At 38.8% G+C, this 16,017-nt stretch overlaps 1 protein-coding gene across 1 annotated transcript in view; it reads right to left on the reverse strand.

Annotated features, from left to right (window-relative positions):
- Window positions 1-13,654: 13,654 nt before the first annotated feature.
- lrp1bb (low density lipoprotein receptor-related protein 1Bb) overlaps window positions 13,655-16,017 on the reverse strand; it is a 219,538-nt gene continuing 217,175 nt past the window's right edge. Inside the window, exons 91-92 of the mRNA XM_070914847.1 lie at window positions 14,701-14,775; window positions 13,655-13,795 (exon numbers count right to left, since the gene is read on the reverse strand). Of these exons, the coding sequence (XP_070770948.1) occupies window positions 13,655-13,795; window positions 14,701-14,775 (216 nt within the window). The remainder of the gene's footprint in view (window positions 13,796-14,700; window positions 14,776-16,017) is intronic.

The following is a 16,017-nucleotide window of genomic DNA, read 5'->3' on the forward strand; positions in this document are numbered from 1 at the left end:
CAGAATTAGAGGTTTCATGTCCAGACTGGATTTAGAGACACTCATTCATGCTTTACTATATTCCATTGTGCAGAAGGTAGCTACAGGCTCTGGGTACAAACATACGTATGCTATTTGGTGATTACAATCTAGCCTAATGCAGCAGAGCAGAGCATCTTCCCTGGCTAGAAATGGCCATTTACTGTGCTCTTTACATTAACTGAGGAAATGACCAGTTAAAGAGACGTTGTAATTATTCAGGGCCCTTGAAGCTTTTCTTTATATCATTCATATTTCAGTTCATCTTCCAGCCCAAGAGTTCAGATTCAAATCCAGATTCTTGATCTTACTGACTTGTGCTGGATGTGAGTAAACTTAAGTGCCAAGTCAAATAAACACAAGACCATTCTTCTCTTCTGTTCCTTAAACATTTTAGGAGTATTCCATAGAAATTTACCCAGATGACTGCCTAATGTCTCTTTGCCACCATATGCCTTGGTTGCCATGGTTGCTGAATTAATTGCAATAACTCTTGTGTGATTTCCCTTTGTGGGGTGATGGTGGTATTAAGTTAGGTTTTAACATGGATAAATGTTCAGTTCTGAAGTGGAGTCGTAAATTCGCTCTTATTATGATTAATTAAGGAGTTAAAGGTTAAATTCAAATATAGATAAAGGTTAAAGTCTAATAGCAAATAATCATCTTCCTGGAAAGACATTCCTTTGACCTTTAACAGATGTTTGTTTCCCGTTAAAAAAAAAAAACCCACATAAAAGGACTATTCAGGTTTTTTTTTTTTCAATCAAATTAACCTTGTTTGTGCCATCATAATGACTGATGACTCATGCTGAAAATTTCATCAGTGAATGTATTTTCAGTTTACCCCAAGTTTCAATATCCACCCATAACACACTCAGACTTTCACATGCAGGAAATGCTGCTGCTGTTTATTTTGTTATCAGCTTATTCATTCAAACAACACACTGTAGTTTTCACAGCATTATTACTATATAATGATAAAATTCTTACTGTAGAACCTGTAGCAACACCAGCAACATGCTGTAGATCTGCAAAGCATCATGGTCAAAATTCATTGGCAGGTGAATTCTACAGTAAATTAAATCACAATACAGCAATTTGGAGCGGGAAACAATAATATATCTTTGCTGATGGTACATTTTGCATTATTTCCAACACAGACCATTTCCAGTTTTTATTGTAGCGCAGAGGAAGACCATCTTTGAAACCTCCATAACGTTAAGAGTTACACAAATGATAAGAGTGTGACGTTATATGCTGATGGCCACCTGCTTTTCTCCTCATGCAAGAGCATACTGGCACTATGTACGTTAATTTAGTAAAAAAAAAAAAGTAATCCAATCTCAAAAGCAATCAGATTACAAGAGTAATTAGACTTGAGAAAGGGGTTGGTCTCTGGTGACTTGATGTGTCTGGCCAATAAGATTACTGAAGCTGCCTCAATAACATAACTTCCCAGATTGTGTTTTCTTGTTTTGGCCCACATCATGAAGCAGGGGTTTACTTCAAAAAACATGAAGCAATGTAAGTCTGCAGAGTTCACATGGGGACGTTTGTCCTATTCACTTTGAGCCTAACTTATTAGCACTACATAAATTCCTTGGTGCATCCATAGCTTTTTGGAACACTGTAGTGTTTTATACATCAATGCTCCATTTGATTTTCACTTTGGGTGTATTGGTTTTCATCTGATAAACCAACCAATAGGGAACAAACACACCTCAAAAGCTTGTGTGAACTGATGTTAGGAAATGTATGATGAAACCAAAAGAATGTTACTAAACATTTTCAAATTGAATGTGGCCCACTCTGCCCTGTCATTAATATTTGAGGGCTTGGAAGAAGTGCATGTGCTGACAGAGTTTGTTTTTAATAGTACTGAGCAATGTCTCTCAAGTGTTACAATAAAAAACTTAAATTGGGAGAAAATAAATGAAAAAAAAAAAAAAAAAAAGACCTCAATAGCGAAACCTCTCTCAATAACAAGCTGGGTGAACTGACACTTGCGTTAGCATGGAAAAAGTTAGTAAACACTGTGCCTCATCCATAGCTGGACCTATAATTTGCATATAAGGGCACATAGGGAGACAGATGACACCACCCTCACCATGATGAACATGGTTGCTGCCCATTTACTTTTCATTAACACTTACCACACATTTTTGATTACAGCTCTGCTTTTAATGCAATGCAGATACCTTTATTCCTCCAAAGCCTTCTGATCTGACCACCCACAGAAGGCCTGTTTCAAAGATGTTTAATCTGTGAAGAACGAGTAAAAAGATAAGCACCCAGTGCAATAGGATGGCTGCTGGATCAAAAAGATATCTAGCAAAGTTGAAACAGATAATCTGAGAAGAGCACAAAGTCTCGCCAAAGGTGTCTTTTATCACCGTTATTATTCTGTGGTTACACCAAGGAAATACAAATAAAGGATGAAGTGTATGTACATGTACAGTATGTAAGTATGCCAATGATAGGGCACATGGTATATCCCCACTGGCCAACAACTTCTGGAGCGACCTGTCAGCATTGGTAGAAGTATACATGGACAGATGGACAGTGAGCTCAGAAGGTAGGGTAAGATGAATAACTGACACTGGAGACATGTGCATGTGACTACATAGACACTAGAGGAACTGTGAGGAGGTTATTGGATTAAAACTTCAGTTCAAGGCTTGTCTGCTTTTTATTACTTCAAAACATAGCCACAGGACCATGAAAGATATCATCTATTGATATCCAGATTAGTGTATTTCTATTCATTCATACCCAAACTGCATGTATTAATCTACTCTAGTGCTCTATGTGGAGCTCAGAAATCCTCCTCAAGACCTAACTGTCCTTAAGTCCATCCTTTCAGCCAGACTTCTGGTGTAATTTTGTTGATTCTTCTGATTGTCCTTGTGTAATCTAAAATATAAAACCATTCATGCTAAAATGGGATGACAAGGCTCACAAGAGTTCAGACAAAATAGCAATTCGATATCATCAGCACACTATGCAGGTAAACAAAAATAAAGCCATTATTCCTGAATGTGCAATTTGATACTTATTCTTTCCGAACACAATGCGACCACGGCAACTAGTTTGTTGTTTGCTCTGTTTGTTTCCAGGGATACAAAGTGCGTACCCTTTTTTTTTGGGGGGGGGGGGGGGGGGGGGGGCAGCAACAGCAAACATGCACACATTCAAACACTGCAAATGATAGAATGATAAGTAGACAACACTAAGAGTCTGGAGTGCATGTCAAAATGCCACTGCAACAATGCACAACTGTTTAGGGAACATGTAATTAGTTTGAGCTAAGTCATAATGACACACTCTTGAGAGACGTTTCACCATATATTATGCATAAGGTTGAAATGAAATGCACAACATATAAATGTAATCACTGTATTGCTTTTATCTTCTGAAATGTAATAGATTTGACAAAGTCTACTTCTACCATGTTTGTCTTAACTCTTCATGCAAAGACAGTTGTAATGTGTGTACTGCTGTAAATTGACTTCAACTATTTCATTTTCTCAGATTTACGTACTATTTTGTACTGCGCTGTTGCTGTTATTTCACATAAATTTCAGAGCGTGTGCTCTGCAATAGTCTGGTAGAGTAATAGTATGGTAGAAAACAATACAAACCAGAAATTTTGAAAAGACCCCTTCCCTTTTTGCCAGGCATCACATGGGTTGTGGATTTAATACTGTGCATTATACATATTTGTAATAATATGAGTTTTAGATGATTATTCACAGCAGCATTTAGTACATACATAATAAGGAAAGTGTGATACATGCAATTTACTGGCTAACTCAAAAGTGTTTAAATGTCTGATACAGATTATGCAGTGAGCACAGCATGACGTGAAAAGTGTCGGGAAAGTAAGACCTAGGATTCTACACATTTAATAGAACTAACTATAAAGAATCTTTATACATCAATGCATCACAGCAGGCAAGGGTGACTCAAACCACACAAGTAGGCATGGATTCAAAATGGCCTTTCTGCTACTGAGTTCTGTTTGGCGCAGCAAGAATAAAAAAGGGGGGGAAAAGGGATGACAAAAGGGGAAAAACAGAGGTTGACCTTTTTTTTGCAGTTTAGCCTTTGGTTGTTTGGAACAATTGCTGGACTGGAACACAGTTGCACACAGGTGACTGGAATCATGTTTCTTGGCTGATGTGCCTCAGCAATCATTCCAAGTTGTTGTCCCTCACTGCACGTGATAAATCAAATCAAACCACCAAGTCTTATCAAAAGCTGGCCTCAGCTGCTGTTTCTCAGGTAGGTTGCAATGCAGGAGGACAGAGCCAGGTGAGCTTCAGAGGAGGGTACGTTACGAGTTACATTTACTCCGTTAAGTGTACTTTCGTCACATTTTGAGTAAATTGTACTTGTTTGGGTAATTTTAATGCAACATACTTTTTTCTCTTACTTGAGTAGAAGTCTAGAGAAAAACCATTACTTTTACTCAGTTACATACATTCATCACACTATTTCTATTTATCTATTATTTTATGTATTCTTGCTGCATAAGAGGCAGGTGGTCAGCTGGTCCCAGGTCTGCCACGCCTCCACATGACTCAAAGCAATTCAAAGCAGAAGTGGCTGAAGCTACAGCTGGCTCCAGTTGTTAACGCTGGTCTGAGGTCAGTACATCAGAGAACTGTGCTGACACTGATTTGACAGAGAGCAGTAAGTGTGTCTGTTGTGTTAATGCTAATAAGTTTAATAATATCTACAAACAGTATATCATGCTTCAAAACTACTACCCCTGCTTTCTGTCGTAATGTAAATACTCAAGCTGATGGTGTACAAGTGGTGTGCGTTTGACTAGTCACGCTCAATCGTGTAGCCTGATGAAGAGAGACAGAAAAGTAGAGACCAGATTATGCACATGAAAAAAAGACAATATTTCATGTGGACATGACTGATATAATGTTTCAACCCCAGATGGTCTTCAGGTAAAAGTGAAGAAGTGAACACACCTGTATTGAATACATGAAACGTCACAGCATTATCTCCTATTGAGCCCAAACAAGTCCTCTGATATGAGACATGTTCAGAAAGACAAGAGACTGATTTGGCCTCTTCTCTAGTCTTATTGTCTTCATGTGATTGGAGAGACCTGGGTGTGGGCGGGGGGCTCACACCTGATCTGTAGCTGTATGTGATGGGAACTGGGACTTGGGACATCTCCAGTGGAATGTTTAAGGAAAGTTTAAGGACACTGTAACACGTTTACACTCTTTATATTTACTTTTACTTGAGTACAGTTTTTGGCTACTCTACCCACCTCTGGTGAGCTTTCAGGCCCTTTACAAAGTCTCTGCTTGTTGCCTGGGTCCTAGTGCTAGAGTGTCCCTGCTCCATTTTTCTTTCTTTCTTTTAACACAGTCATTAGATTCAGGGAAAATCTCTGTAAAGCTTGTGGTCATGGCAATAAAGGCAGCATACAGTAAACTACACAGTGAACAACCCAGAGCAAGACAGACATCTGAACTCAGTGGGCTTTAAAATAAAAATGTTCACATTCGCATTGACAGATCCCAAAAGATCAGAAGAAGAATACAGAGTTTTACCTGTTCATTTAAGGCCACAGCTCTAGAGACAGATACGTGCATTGAGCTCTGTGAATTTGAGGAGTCATGGGCAGGAATCAGAATTATCTCGTATCCTCGCTGCCAGGCCACAAAATTGAACTGATCTTCCTCTGACCGTCACCCCTCATTCCTCTCACAGCGGAAAGGGTCAGGGGCTCTGGCACTCCCTACCGTGCTGTGGGGCTCAAATAACATGGAGGCTCCGTGAAAAAAAAGCTAACATATCATTTCCTCAACATCTGCTACCACAGCAGGTTTTTGCCTCCTGTAAGCTGGCAGGGCCTTGTGTGACTGACATGAAGTGGATTTAAACCAATAGCGCGATTACTGCTGCAGCCAGGCAGAGCTCGGACTTGCCAATTGTGACTATGGCACAGAGAGGCAGGCTGCTGTTAATGATCAGCCGGACACTTCGAATGCCCTCCTACTTTAGGCCACCTTACAAGGTTCCAGATCAGGCCTCAGACAGGCCAACCAATTTGGCATTGAATTGAATTGAACGGAGAGATAAGAGCGAGCCCTGAGCTACGTTTGGGCTGTTAACATTATTTTCTTCCCTGCTTTGATAAATATGTTTGCAGAGGGGAGTACACCACCCTCGTCACTTGGCACACACTATAGTCTGCTCGTACACACATCACGCGTAATGGTCCATGGAGGTAGTTAGTCTGTGGCTTATAGGTCAGATGTGTCCACTCTGTATACAATCCCTCCAGCCATGCATATGTGGCTGTATCAGAACAAATAAGGTATATTGTCTCCTCTGTTCCAGTCCACCGCTTTCATTTCCCACTCATAGACTATATTGCCCAGGTAGGGAACAATTGCTCTGCTACATACCCCACTCCTCTCTCCACTTCCCTTCTGTAGTACATCTGAGAGGTGATCTACAGGGAGGGAAAGAATAAATAGAGAGGTGGAGACTGTGGCTATTTTCAAAAGCACACCATGGCTAATGGCTGCAGTTAAGATCTTATTGGGGTTAAGTTGGTAACATGAACCTTTCATATCTCTGTCTTGTTGTCTAACTAGGTACAGCAAGGTATCCTGATAGGGTAGAGGCAAAGTACTGTGTTTAAGACACTTAGGTGTGTATTACTACTTTTATATCATGGCCACTTACTGTACCACGGAACAATGAACTGTCAAGCTCAACTTATGACACATGACCTTTCGCTGTTTCGGAAACATAATTTAGTGTAATTAACCTGATACCACCTTTATAATGTATCTACAATATACTGCAATGTGCATATGGTGTTCTCTGGTACTAACCATTGTCATCTCACCTATTTTTGAATTAACAGTATGTGTACCTTCTTTTTTTGTCTCTTGTCTATGTAAAAAAAAAAATTAAATAATGAAATTAAATGGAATGCACCTCTGTGTACAGTTTAGTTTAGAAGATTATAATCTATATGGAAACTGGCAGAGAGAATGAAGCAACTTCTCCAACTGTTGTAAATCACCAATTTTGCATATAAGGTAAATTAATTCAAAGATTCTACCTAATGCCAAGAAAACACTGCCAATTGAGATATTCCCAACATCCCTTAAATGCACCTACTCAAAAGCCAATTGCCACCTGAATGCATCCAATTTCAGATTCCATGGGAGAGCATCCTTTTTGGGTCCAAGATACTTCAGCTTTATTGGTGGACTGTGGACACTGTACACTAAGAACCTGTGCATTCAGGTGGAGTAGGGAATACATTATATGTTGCATCTTACATCTGTGTGTATGTGCAGGAGTTCATGTATAATTGTGGTGTGTTTTGTATATGTATATCATCATAAGCTTGAAAACAAACACACATTCAATTACTTTCAATTCAAATTACATTTTTCCATGTTTGAATTACTGGAGGGGAACTATGACAAAATATTATAATATTCATATTATGATTAATCTGTGTTGATTCTAATCTGTGATTAAACTCTGTTTGTTTGCTTATCTTCATTGGGCTATAGGTTTATAGGGCATGTACTGTAGGTAGGTGGGTACTGACACTGGGTCTGTATTTGTATTTGTAGGTTGTTATTATTCCTATTACCAAGGACAGAGATATATGTACATGTATCTGTATTTGTGTTATGCATTGTTCATTCTCTCTATGAATCCTTTCAAATCACCTTTTTTTATGTCCTCGTGTCCCCAACAAATGAAACAGATATGTCATACGTGTTTTTGTGATGAATGTCAAGTTTGTTTGTATGTTGGAAAAAATCAATTTGTATTCTGGATATGAGGAACTGTCAATTGTCCTTTTGTGGTTATATATACTATACATGCAAGAATAATTGATGACCCTTCTAGTATTGAAAAACTACTTTTATGCAAATTTGATTTTTTATTATTGCTCTGACATTTATGAGTTGATCCAGGTTACTGGAGTGAATTTCTCATATATGTTAATGAAGTTGGTGAGTGAAAGTTTGTGTCTTCCTTATCTTGTATAATCTCTTGTTTGTTTTCAATTACTTTTCCTTTTGCTCTTTTTCCTTTGCTCTCTAAAAAACACAGGAAAAGTGTCCTTTAGTCAATACAGGTGTCAAAGTATTAAGGGGATAAAAAGCGCAGTACCCAATCAGCATGCAGCCTTTAGTGTGCATACTAGCGGGCTGCTGTGATCAAGGACCAAGAGCAGAACTGTTGCAGAAACACAAAAGCTGCCAAAGAAACAGTGGACCCTCCCACAGATTTATTGGCCAAGTTTACTTAAAGTGTAGCTTTCACCGTGGGGATCACAATTCAGCCCCATTTCCCCCCTTAATCCGGTCATTAGTCAGGGCGCACAGGACACAAAACATCCTCCACTTCAGGCCGTCTCCGCTGCATGTAAATACGACGACTTGTTGACCAACATTTTTAGAACAAAAGATCCATTCTTTAGTAAACAGCTTTTAGAAATTGGATTAATGGGAGTGGGTAGTAAAGCTTTTCAAATACATTTTACAGGTCTTTTCGGGACGGAGCAGACTCGTTCCAAAACGCTTGGTTATAACACATATTCATGAACCATGTTAGTGGTATAATTTGTTGCCTGTGATTTCCAAATTTTTTCTACAAATCAGCATGTCAGGGTTAGGGTTAGGGTTAGGAATGGGACTCAGCAAACAGCTTCAATTTGAATAACTTGCAGAGTGTTGAAATGTTATTAGCTATGTTAACTGGAGGTAAGTTTTGCAGTAGTTTCCATCACCCTATTCTTCCTCTCCTAGTTACTCTGACAGTCTCTCTCCCTCTCATCGCACACAGAGATAAGCAGCTTTCCTTGGTGCAGGCTGTAGCATGAGTATGCAGGAGCTGTTGTTTATAATGTGAATACGACTCCTGCTGTTATTGATTCTGTCCGAGAGATGAGCCCTCTGGGTTTTTCTGATGTTTATGCAGGAGAATGGTGATGCTTGCTAAGTGGAAAAAGAGACAATAAATCAATAGGCAAGGTGAGGGAAGGGGGGGTGCCAGGCATCTCTTAGTTCAGGACTAGTTTTCAAATTTATGTTTTTCTCTTATTTTGATGCACTTTAGGGGCTGAGTGAGTGGGCCAGCAGTCCCTTCCCCACTTTCCCCAGCGCAGCCGAGTTCACTCACTGCTGAGCTGGAGGTCTTCCTTAGTTGAAGACTTTTGTATGGAGAGAGCTTGGGGGGAATTTTAATGTACTGTACATCTCTTTAGAAGAGTCTCAGTATACAATTAATTATTTTTTACTATAATTACAGTGACACTATTAAAATACAAAGCTGATGTTAAAATAATATATTGGGTATTGGAAATTTTATGATAGAATACAGTTTCCTACATTTTATTTTACGATACATGACTGGCGATTGAATTCAGCTACAGCATTTTAGAACTGAAGTTCATTCTCAACATTATATGGGACAAAGTAACCTCCACTAAAAACTCACGTACTAAGCTTTCTCTGAGCTTTCAACATCATCTAATGGGACTCATCAGCAAACACCTTCAATTTGAATAACTTTTGCTGATGACGAGGAGATGAAGTTGAGGTTTATTTCGTCAAATAAAAGAAGATGCATGTTTGTTAGATTTGATCAATGCTGTAATCAATGCCACTAAAATTGTCATATAAAGCTGCCCTGTTTGTGGGAAAGTGTCATTCACAAAAATGTTACCAAAGAATATAAACAAGAACTTTACAACTTCAGGTCCTGCTGTTGGAAATCAGCAAACTAATTTAATAGTGTCAGTAATCGTATTAGAGGACCCAAAACAATCAGAAAATATTAATACAGCTGTCAATGACGTGTCATCAGGACAGAGCTGTACTATGACAGACATAAAGAGAAAATGGTTTGACATGAAGTTAGATACTAAAAAACCTTACACAGCTTGTGGAGAGGATGTTCCCGCTGACAGTGACCTGGACATTAACATTGGCAATTAGATGCATTGTTGGCCAAATAAATCGTTTTCCTGATCAATTTATCTAATCTATGATTTTAACTATCATTTATCAGTTACCAGTAGGCAGGGCCGGCTCTGGGCATCGCCTAGGGCGCCACCTGCCAGAGGGGGCGCCGCTCGGCTGTTGTTATTAATGTCATAATGTTTGCCGTGTATGCGCGCGCGGGGGGGGGGGGGGGGGGGGCAAAATCATAATCTCGCCTAGGGCACCAAAATGGCTAGGGCCGGCACTGCCAGTAGGGAACAGTGAGTTTCACTTGAGTTGCATTAAAGGCAGAAATTATGGACTACAATTAAATCACATCTATAATTGTAATAAGTGAGGCTGGTGATTATTGAAATTATTAGTGTCAATATCTCCTCTATAATTCTATGCTTAGGGAAGAACATTATTTTAGTACACCTCTCCCTGATCTATTTCAACATCAAAGTCATGCTTTGGTTTTGAGTCAATAGAAGTGAAAGTGCAGATTGCTTTGAAAAGGCATTCAGGTCGGTATGTTTGACATAGAGCTAGTGGGAAACACTGACGTCTGAAACCTCAGAGTTTGGTGCTGAACAAGCAGATTTTTTATGCTACTACAACCAATATGTGTATTATCATTTTTATATCATCCAAGTCTGTTTTCCTCCAGATTTGATTCTATAGACTGTTTTGTGAACGTCATGCTTTTAGGCAGAAAATACTCATATCTTGGATGTCAGCTTTGCACAGGCATATAAAAGACTTCATGCTTTCTCCTGAACTGAGAACAATAACGTATAAAAGTTAATTGATAGATGAAACATACGAGTTACTGGTATGGATGGGTTCAGAGAAGCACTGAAACATGAGTGGGACTATAGTACCTATATTAATAAGGTCATAGGTATGCAATACTACATTCACTATTTCATAGTCCTACTTTGCCGCTGCACAGCTGTATACAGTTCGAACTAATTTCATAGTTTGAAGACACTCACTGATGACTGAATGCAAGTTAAGAGGTGAAAGGTGCTGCTTGTTCCTGGAATTTTTCCAAAAGAAAATCACCAATATATTTTTTTTTCTTTTAATGATATCATGAATATTCTACATAGAAACACGGGAGTGTTGTATGATATGGAAGTTGGCACTAAAAACTATGATAACCATCAGCCTTATAGATAAGTTACAGACAAGAAGACAACTGGATGTGTGAATCAGAGCTGCAAACAAAACACTCGTTGCTAAAGTAAATGGAATTAAACTGCTGAAAGTTTTAGGATGGATGTTTTTTATAGAAATGCTTTTGGGCAGTTTTAGTTGGCTTTTCTTCTTTCATCTTTACAAACACAGACTTTTCATCAAAGAATCTGATATTTTCCAATGGACTAGCTCATCTTCTGCACCGATGACTAAATCAGGAGAGTTTCATGTCCATCCAAGCCATGGAAATGCTCCAAATGCCAGTGACCCAGCATTGGCTGTTCCGTGAATGAAATACATCCAGATCCCTGGACTCCATCTTCACAACTATAATGAGAAAACTGGACATGTGATGACAGAGTCAGCTGGTTGCCCCTTTTTTCCTCGTGACAAACCACAGTACTGCAAAGAAGCCGCATAGACCATAATGATAACAGAGATGGAGATGAACTTTGCAACAAGATAATTTCAAAACACAAGAGGCTTTAATTCATTTGACGTGGCATTTAATTTCTTTCTCTTTTTTTTTTGACGATCCCAGTAAGGCATGGAATGCCGTTAGCAATTGAAGTTAATGACTTTATGAAAAAAAAAATCCATTCATCAATCTGAAAATCAACAGGAATGTTTTGGAAAATGGTTGGTTTGATTTTAGGTGTTTGTAATTGGTAGAAAATGGGCTAATCCAAAAATCATTAATATGGATTTATACTTTTAACGTTTTGGAAATGCCTCACTGTGGATTTCTGACAGGCGTCGCTACAAAGGTTTACTGTGGAGGACAATTAGAGAAGCTGGAAATGCTGGCATCTATTTGTACCATCATCAAAATGTGGTGGGCTGGGTGTGCTGGCAGATCAAGCCGATAGCACAGACAGATGGAGAAAGGGCAGGAGTGCCGCTGCCTCCTCTGGTTGCCATGGTGAGGGAGGAGGTGAAGTGTGTGGAAAGACAGCCATTGTAAGTAAAGTAAAAGGAGACTGAATTATCATTCAGCAGGTGGCACTGATGCTGTGTCCCCACCACCAGGTAATGAATGGGGTTGGCCTTCCTGCACACACAGTGAGGGCAATAATCTCCCATCAGCCACCTTCCCCTGCGCAGCAGGTTAAAGACCCCACACTGTTGATTGACTTGTCAGGTCAGTGGCCATGTGAACCACGGAAATATAACATCTCTGACAGTTTGATCACTGCTTCAGTAGAGTGATAGGACTGCATACGTACTATTACAGTATACTGTGCTACTATACTACTATACTGGAGTTTTCTTAACATCCTATGACGTGAACTGCTTTAAGGGTCTAATATTTTATGGAAGATAGGGGTGTTGTGATTCTGGCCTAAGAAAGGGACACAAAGTGGAAATAAGCCCCCTTTATTCAATATCGATTTACATTTTCTATAAAAATTACTTACATTTAATACATTTCTTCAAAATACAAGCAGCCAAACAACATACAAATCAAATACAAAATTATAAAATTTCTTATATTTATCATCTTCCTTTTCTGAACAGATGTGTTTTATTATAACTCTTAATAACCTTTTTTGTAGCTGTGTTAAATCTCTTCCTTGTCTTCATCTTTAATCCATCTGTTGACATATGAGACCTAGAAAAATATGGTATTCAGTATCTGTCTTTTCAGTGTACAGTACAGGATTTGGGAATCTGATCAGAGAACATTCAAGGTGGGCTTCAATCTCTTTCACCAAAAGATAAGTTCATGTGGTATATTACTCTCGGAACAGGGTGGATGGAGCTTGATATCCGCAGAAATGGAAAAGACAGAAGACCTATGGCGTTACATAATGTGTGAGGAAAGATCATGTTGATAATATGGCCTTCACTGGAAATCCAGTCGGTAGATCCGACAGGAGAAAAAAAAAGAAACTTAAAAAATATCAAGCTTCACTGCTCAGTGCGAAGCTTTGTGGTCCGTACGTCACATGACGTGTAAAAAAAAAAGAAAAAAGCCTTCAAAACAACCCTCATAACTCTTCTCCACAATACTTACATTTGTTCAGAAAAATTGAGCCAACCTGCCGTCATTACCTTCACAAATCGACACAGTGTCCGTATTCCACTTAAACTAGAAACAGATATGGGTACAAATTTTAGCACTGCATTTTAAGGTTTAAACTGTGCACAAGTGTGGCTTATGGTGTTAATAAAGTTTTTGCAAATCAGCAGCTTTACTTCAGTGTCATACAGTATACAGTGCAGCGCTGTATAAGTTATGTTTGACAAACATTAGAAAGCAAACAGTAAATGGAAAATAAAACTCTTCAGCACACCAACAAGGACATTATGCTGATGCTAAACCAGTAAAACCTAAGAGCCTCATAGGAAATAGAAAAAAATCCCGTTTCCTCCTTCATATTATACATTGTACACTGTGGTAAAAAAGAAGTACAAAGTGTAAAGTTAGGCTATGCGGCGGTTTCATGAATTGTCCCCTCTAGTTTCTTTGGGAGTAGCTCTCTCCTCTCGTCAATACTGATGACTGGCTTCCGGCAGTTTTGCCCGTCGATATATATCTTTGCATACACTGGGTTGGAGTAGTTCATGGGCTGTATAGGGAGGAAAGGAAAGGAAAAAACATTTAATATTTATTCATATAAGTTATTTTAGAACAGTGGGAGTCTTAAAGCGGCATTCATACAGTTTTGGCCACTTGGGGGCAGTGGAACAAGCTGAGAACACAACATCTGACAGAACATCTTACAAAGTTGTTGGCAAACATGTTAGCAGTTGTCTACTTGAATCAAATCCAGCAGATACGAAACAACATTTTCATTCCTCTGGAGTCATGCTTTGTACACCAGATGAATCCAATTCTACTCTTCCTTTAGTTCTGCTTCGGCCTTCACCAACTGTAAAATAAAATCTCTTTAACTTCACTATGTTCACTACAGGTCCGTTTGCAGAAAATCAGAACAATGAGCTAAAAGAGACTAAAACAGCTTTGGGGGATCATTTTCTGTGGGTTCATCACCACAAGCAACCTCCTGTTTTACATTACACAGAGCCATTTGAGCGAATGTTAATATATATCAGAAAATGTTGATTTGTGCACTGAAGTGGGTAAAACAGAGTTTCAACTCTATCTGAAGCAGAACAAAGAAAAGCACAAGACGAGACTCATGCATGTTATATTAGTGGATTGTTCCTCAGCAAGCAATAGTACAGTAACAGACAGCAACATGCGGGAAGAAGCCGATTTAAACATGAAGCCATGCAAGCACAGTTTTCTGTCTACAAGTATAATAACTTTTTATATTTCAGTATTGATCTCACAAAATGATGTAGGAAACAGCTTTAGATGACTGTGGATGTTACCTTGACTTTGGCCTGATTTACATTTGGTACAAGTAGTCATATCAACTTGTTTAAAATGTTTGCCAGGTACTTGAACAATGCACGCTGCTTGCCTACACGAGGGCAAACATGAAGTGAAGTTTGTAAAAAAAATCACCTGTCCAGGGATTACCTCCTTGGGCACAGAATTGATGCCCAAGGTGCGAGGGTCACTGGATTTTACACACCAGCCCTGCAACACAACAGTGCAACATTAAATTCACTATCACAGCTAACACCAAACCGTTTGACAAATGTATATAATGCAGAGCCATCTACTGGTTATCTACGTAAAAACTTTATAATCAGTCCAGTTGTGGGTTATATGACTTGTGTTTAACTCAAAATAAAACTGCACTGAATGAAAGAAGTAGGGAATTGTAGGGGACCGAGAGTGTGTAGTGGAATACAGAAGCTAGTTCAGATTCAAGCCAGCGTGCCTCTGTTGAAAATACAGCCAGGTTGGACTGACAATAGCAGATGTCAAAGTTGGCAGGGCAAGAAGCAATAGCATTAGGCTTGAAGCTCTAGCAGGTGAGCTAGATAACAACATCAGAGGAGGTGTTATTATTCATCTGATATGCTGAGCGTTAGTGTGCAGTTGAGGGCCATGAACAGAATAAATCACCAGCCAGATGAAAAGTCCTCTTGGTTCATGGCACTAGCCAGCTTTTACAAAATGTAATTCCATTTCATTCATCCCGATGTTAGATATATATACACATTATTACACTGTTACTGGAACAAAGACAAGGAACACAACACAAAATATTTAATTTTTAGAAATCTGGAAAATAGTTAATACAATTTTGGTAAAAATTTGATCTTTCAAGTTACACAAAGTTTACAACATTTCTTGTACCCATGCCTGTACTTGCATTCTTGGACGCAAATTTAATTAGTTGCAGCACAGACGATTGTGCAGGTTCATAGATGACACGGGATGCTGGTGCAGCAGTGACGCTCCTGCAACAAGTCTAATAATTAGCAGGCGTGAGAAGGACTGCCATCAAATCTGCTCCTCTCCCTTCAAGCGCTATTTAAGCACTATTTAATAAGGACGTGTTGTAGGATATGAATTGATATGGCAACTCAAATATGAGTCAAAACAGGTTCCTAAAAAAATAACATACAGCACTTAAAATGCATATACTGCTAAATTAAATTAACATTTCTGGAAATAGTGGAATACATAGTGAGTTTTGAGCATACTGACAGATTCACACAATAGCTACATATAGATCCAAGTAATGTGTTTCACTGATTTTTATTCCGAAAACAATTGACTAAAAAGTGTATATCTAACTCCAACTCAATAAACTGTAATATTTGTTTAGGCCTCTTTACTACATTGATTATATTGTGCGAGTCTTATTTTGTATACTCATGCTATAATCTGAAATCTTATTGTGTGTAACTGTGACATGTTATATGT

The sequence above is a fragment of the Enoplosus armatus genome, chromosome 11 (assembly GCF_043641665.1).
Source record: "Enoplosus armatus isolate fEnoArm2 chromosome 11, fEnoArm2.hap1, whole genome shotgun sequence".
Lineage (NCBI taxonomy): Eukaryota > Metazoa > Chordata > Actinopteri > Centrarchiformes > Enoplosidae > Enoplosus > Enoplosus armatus.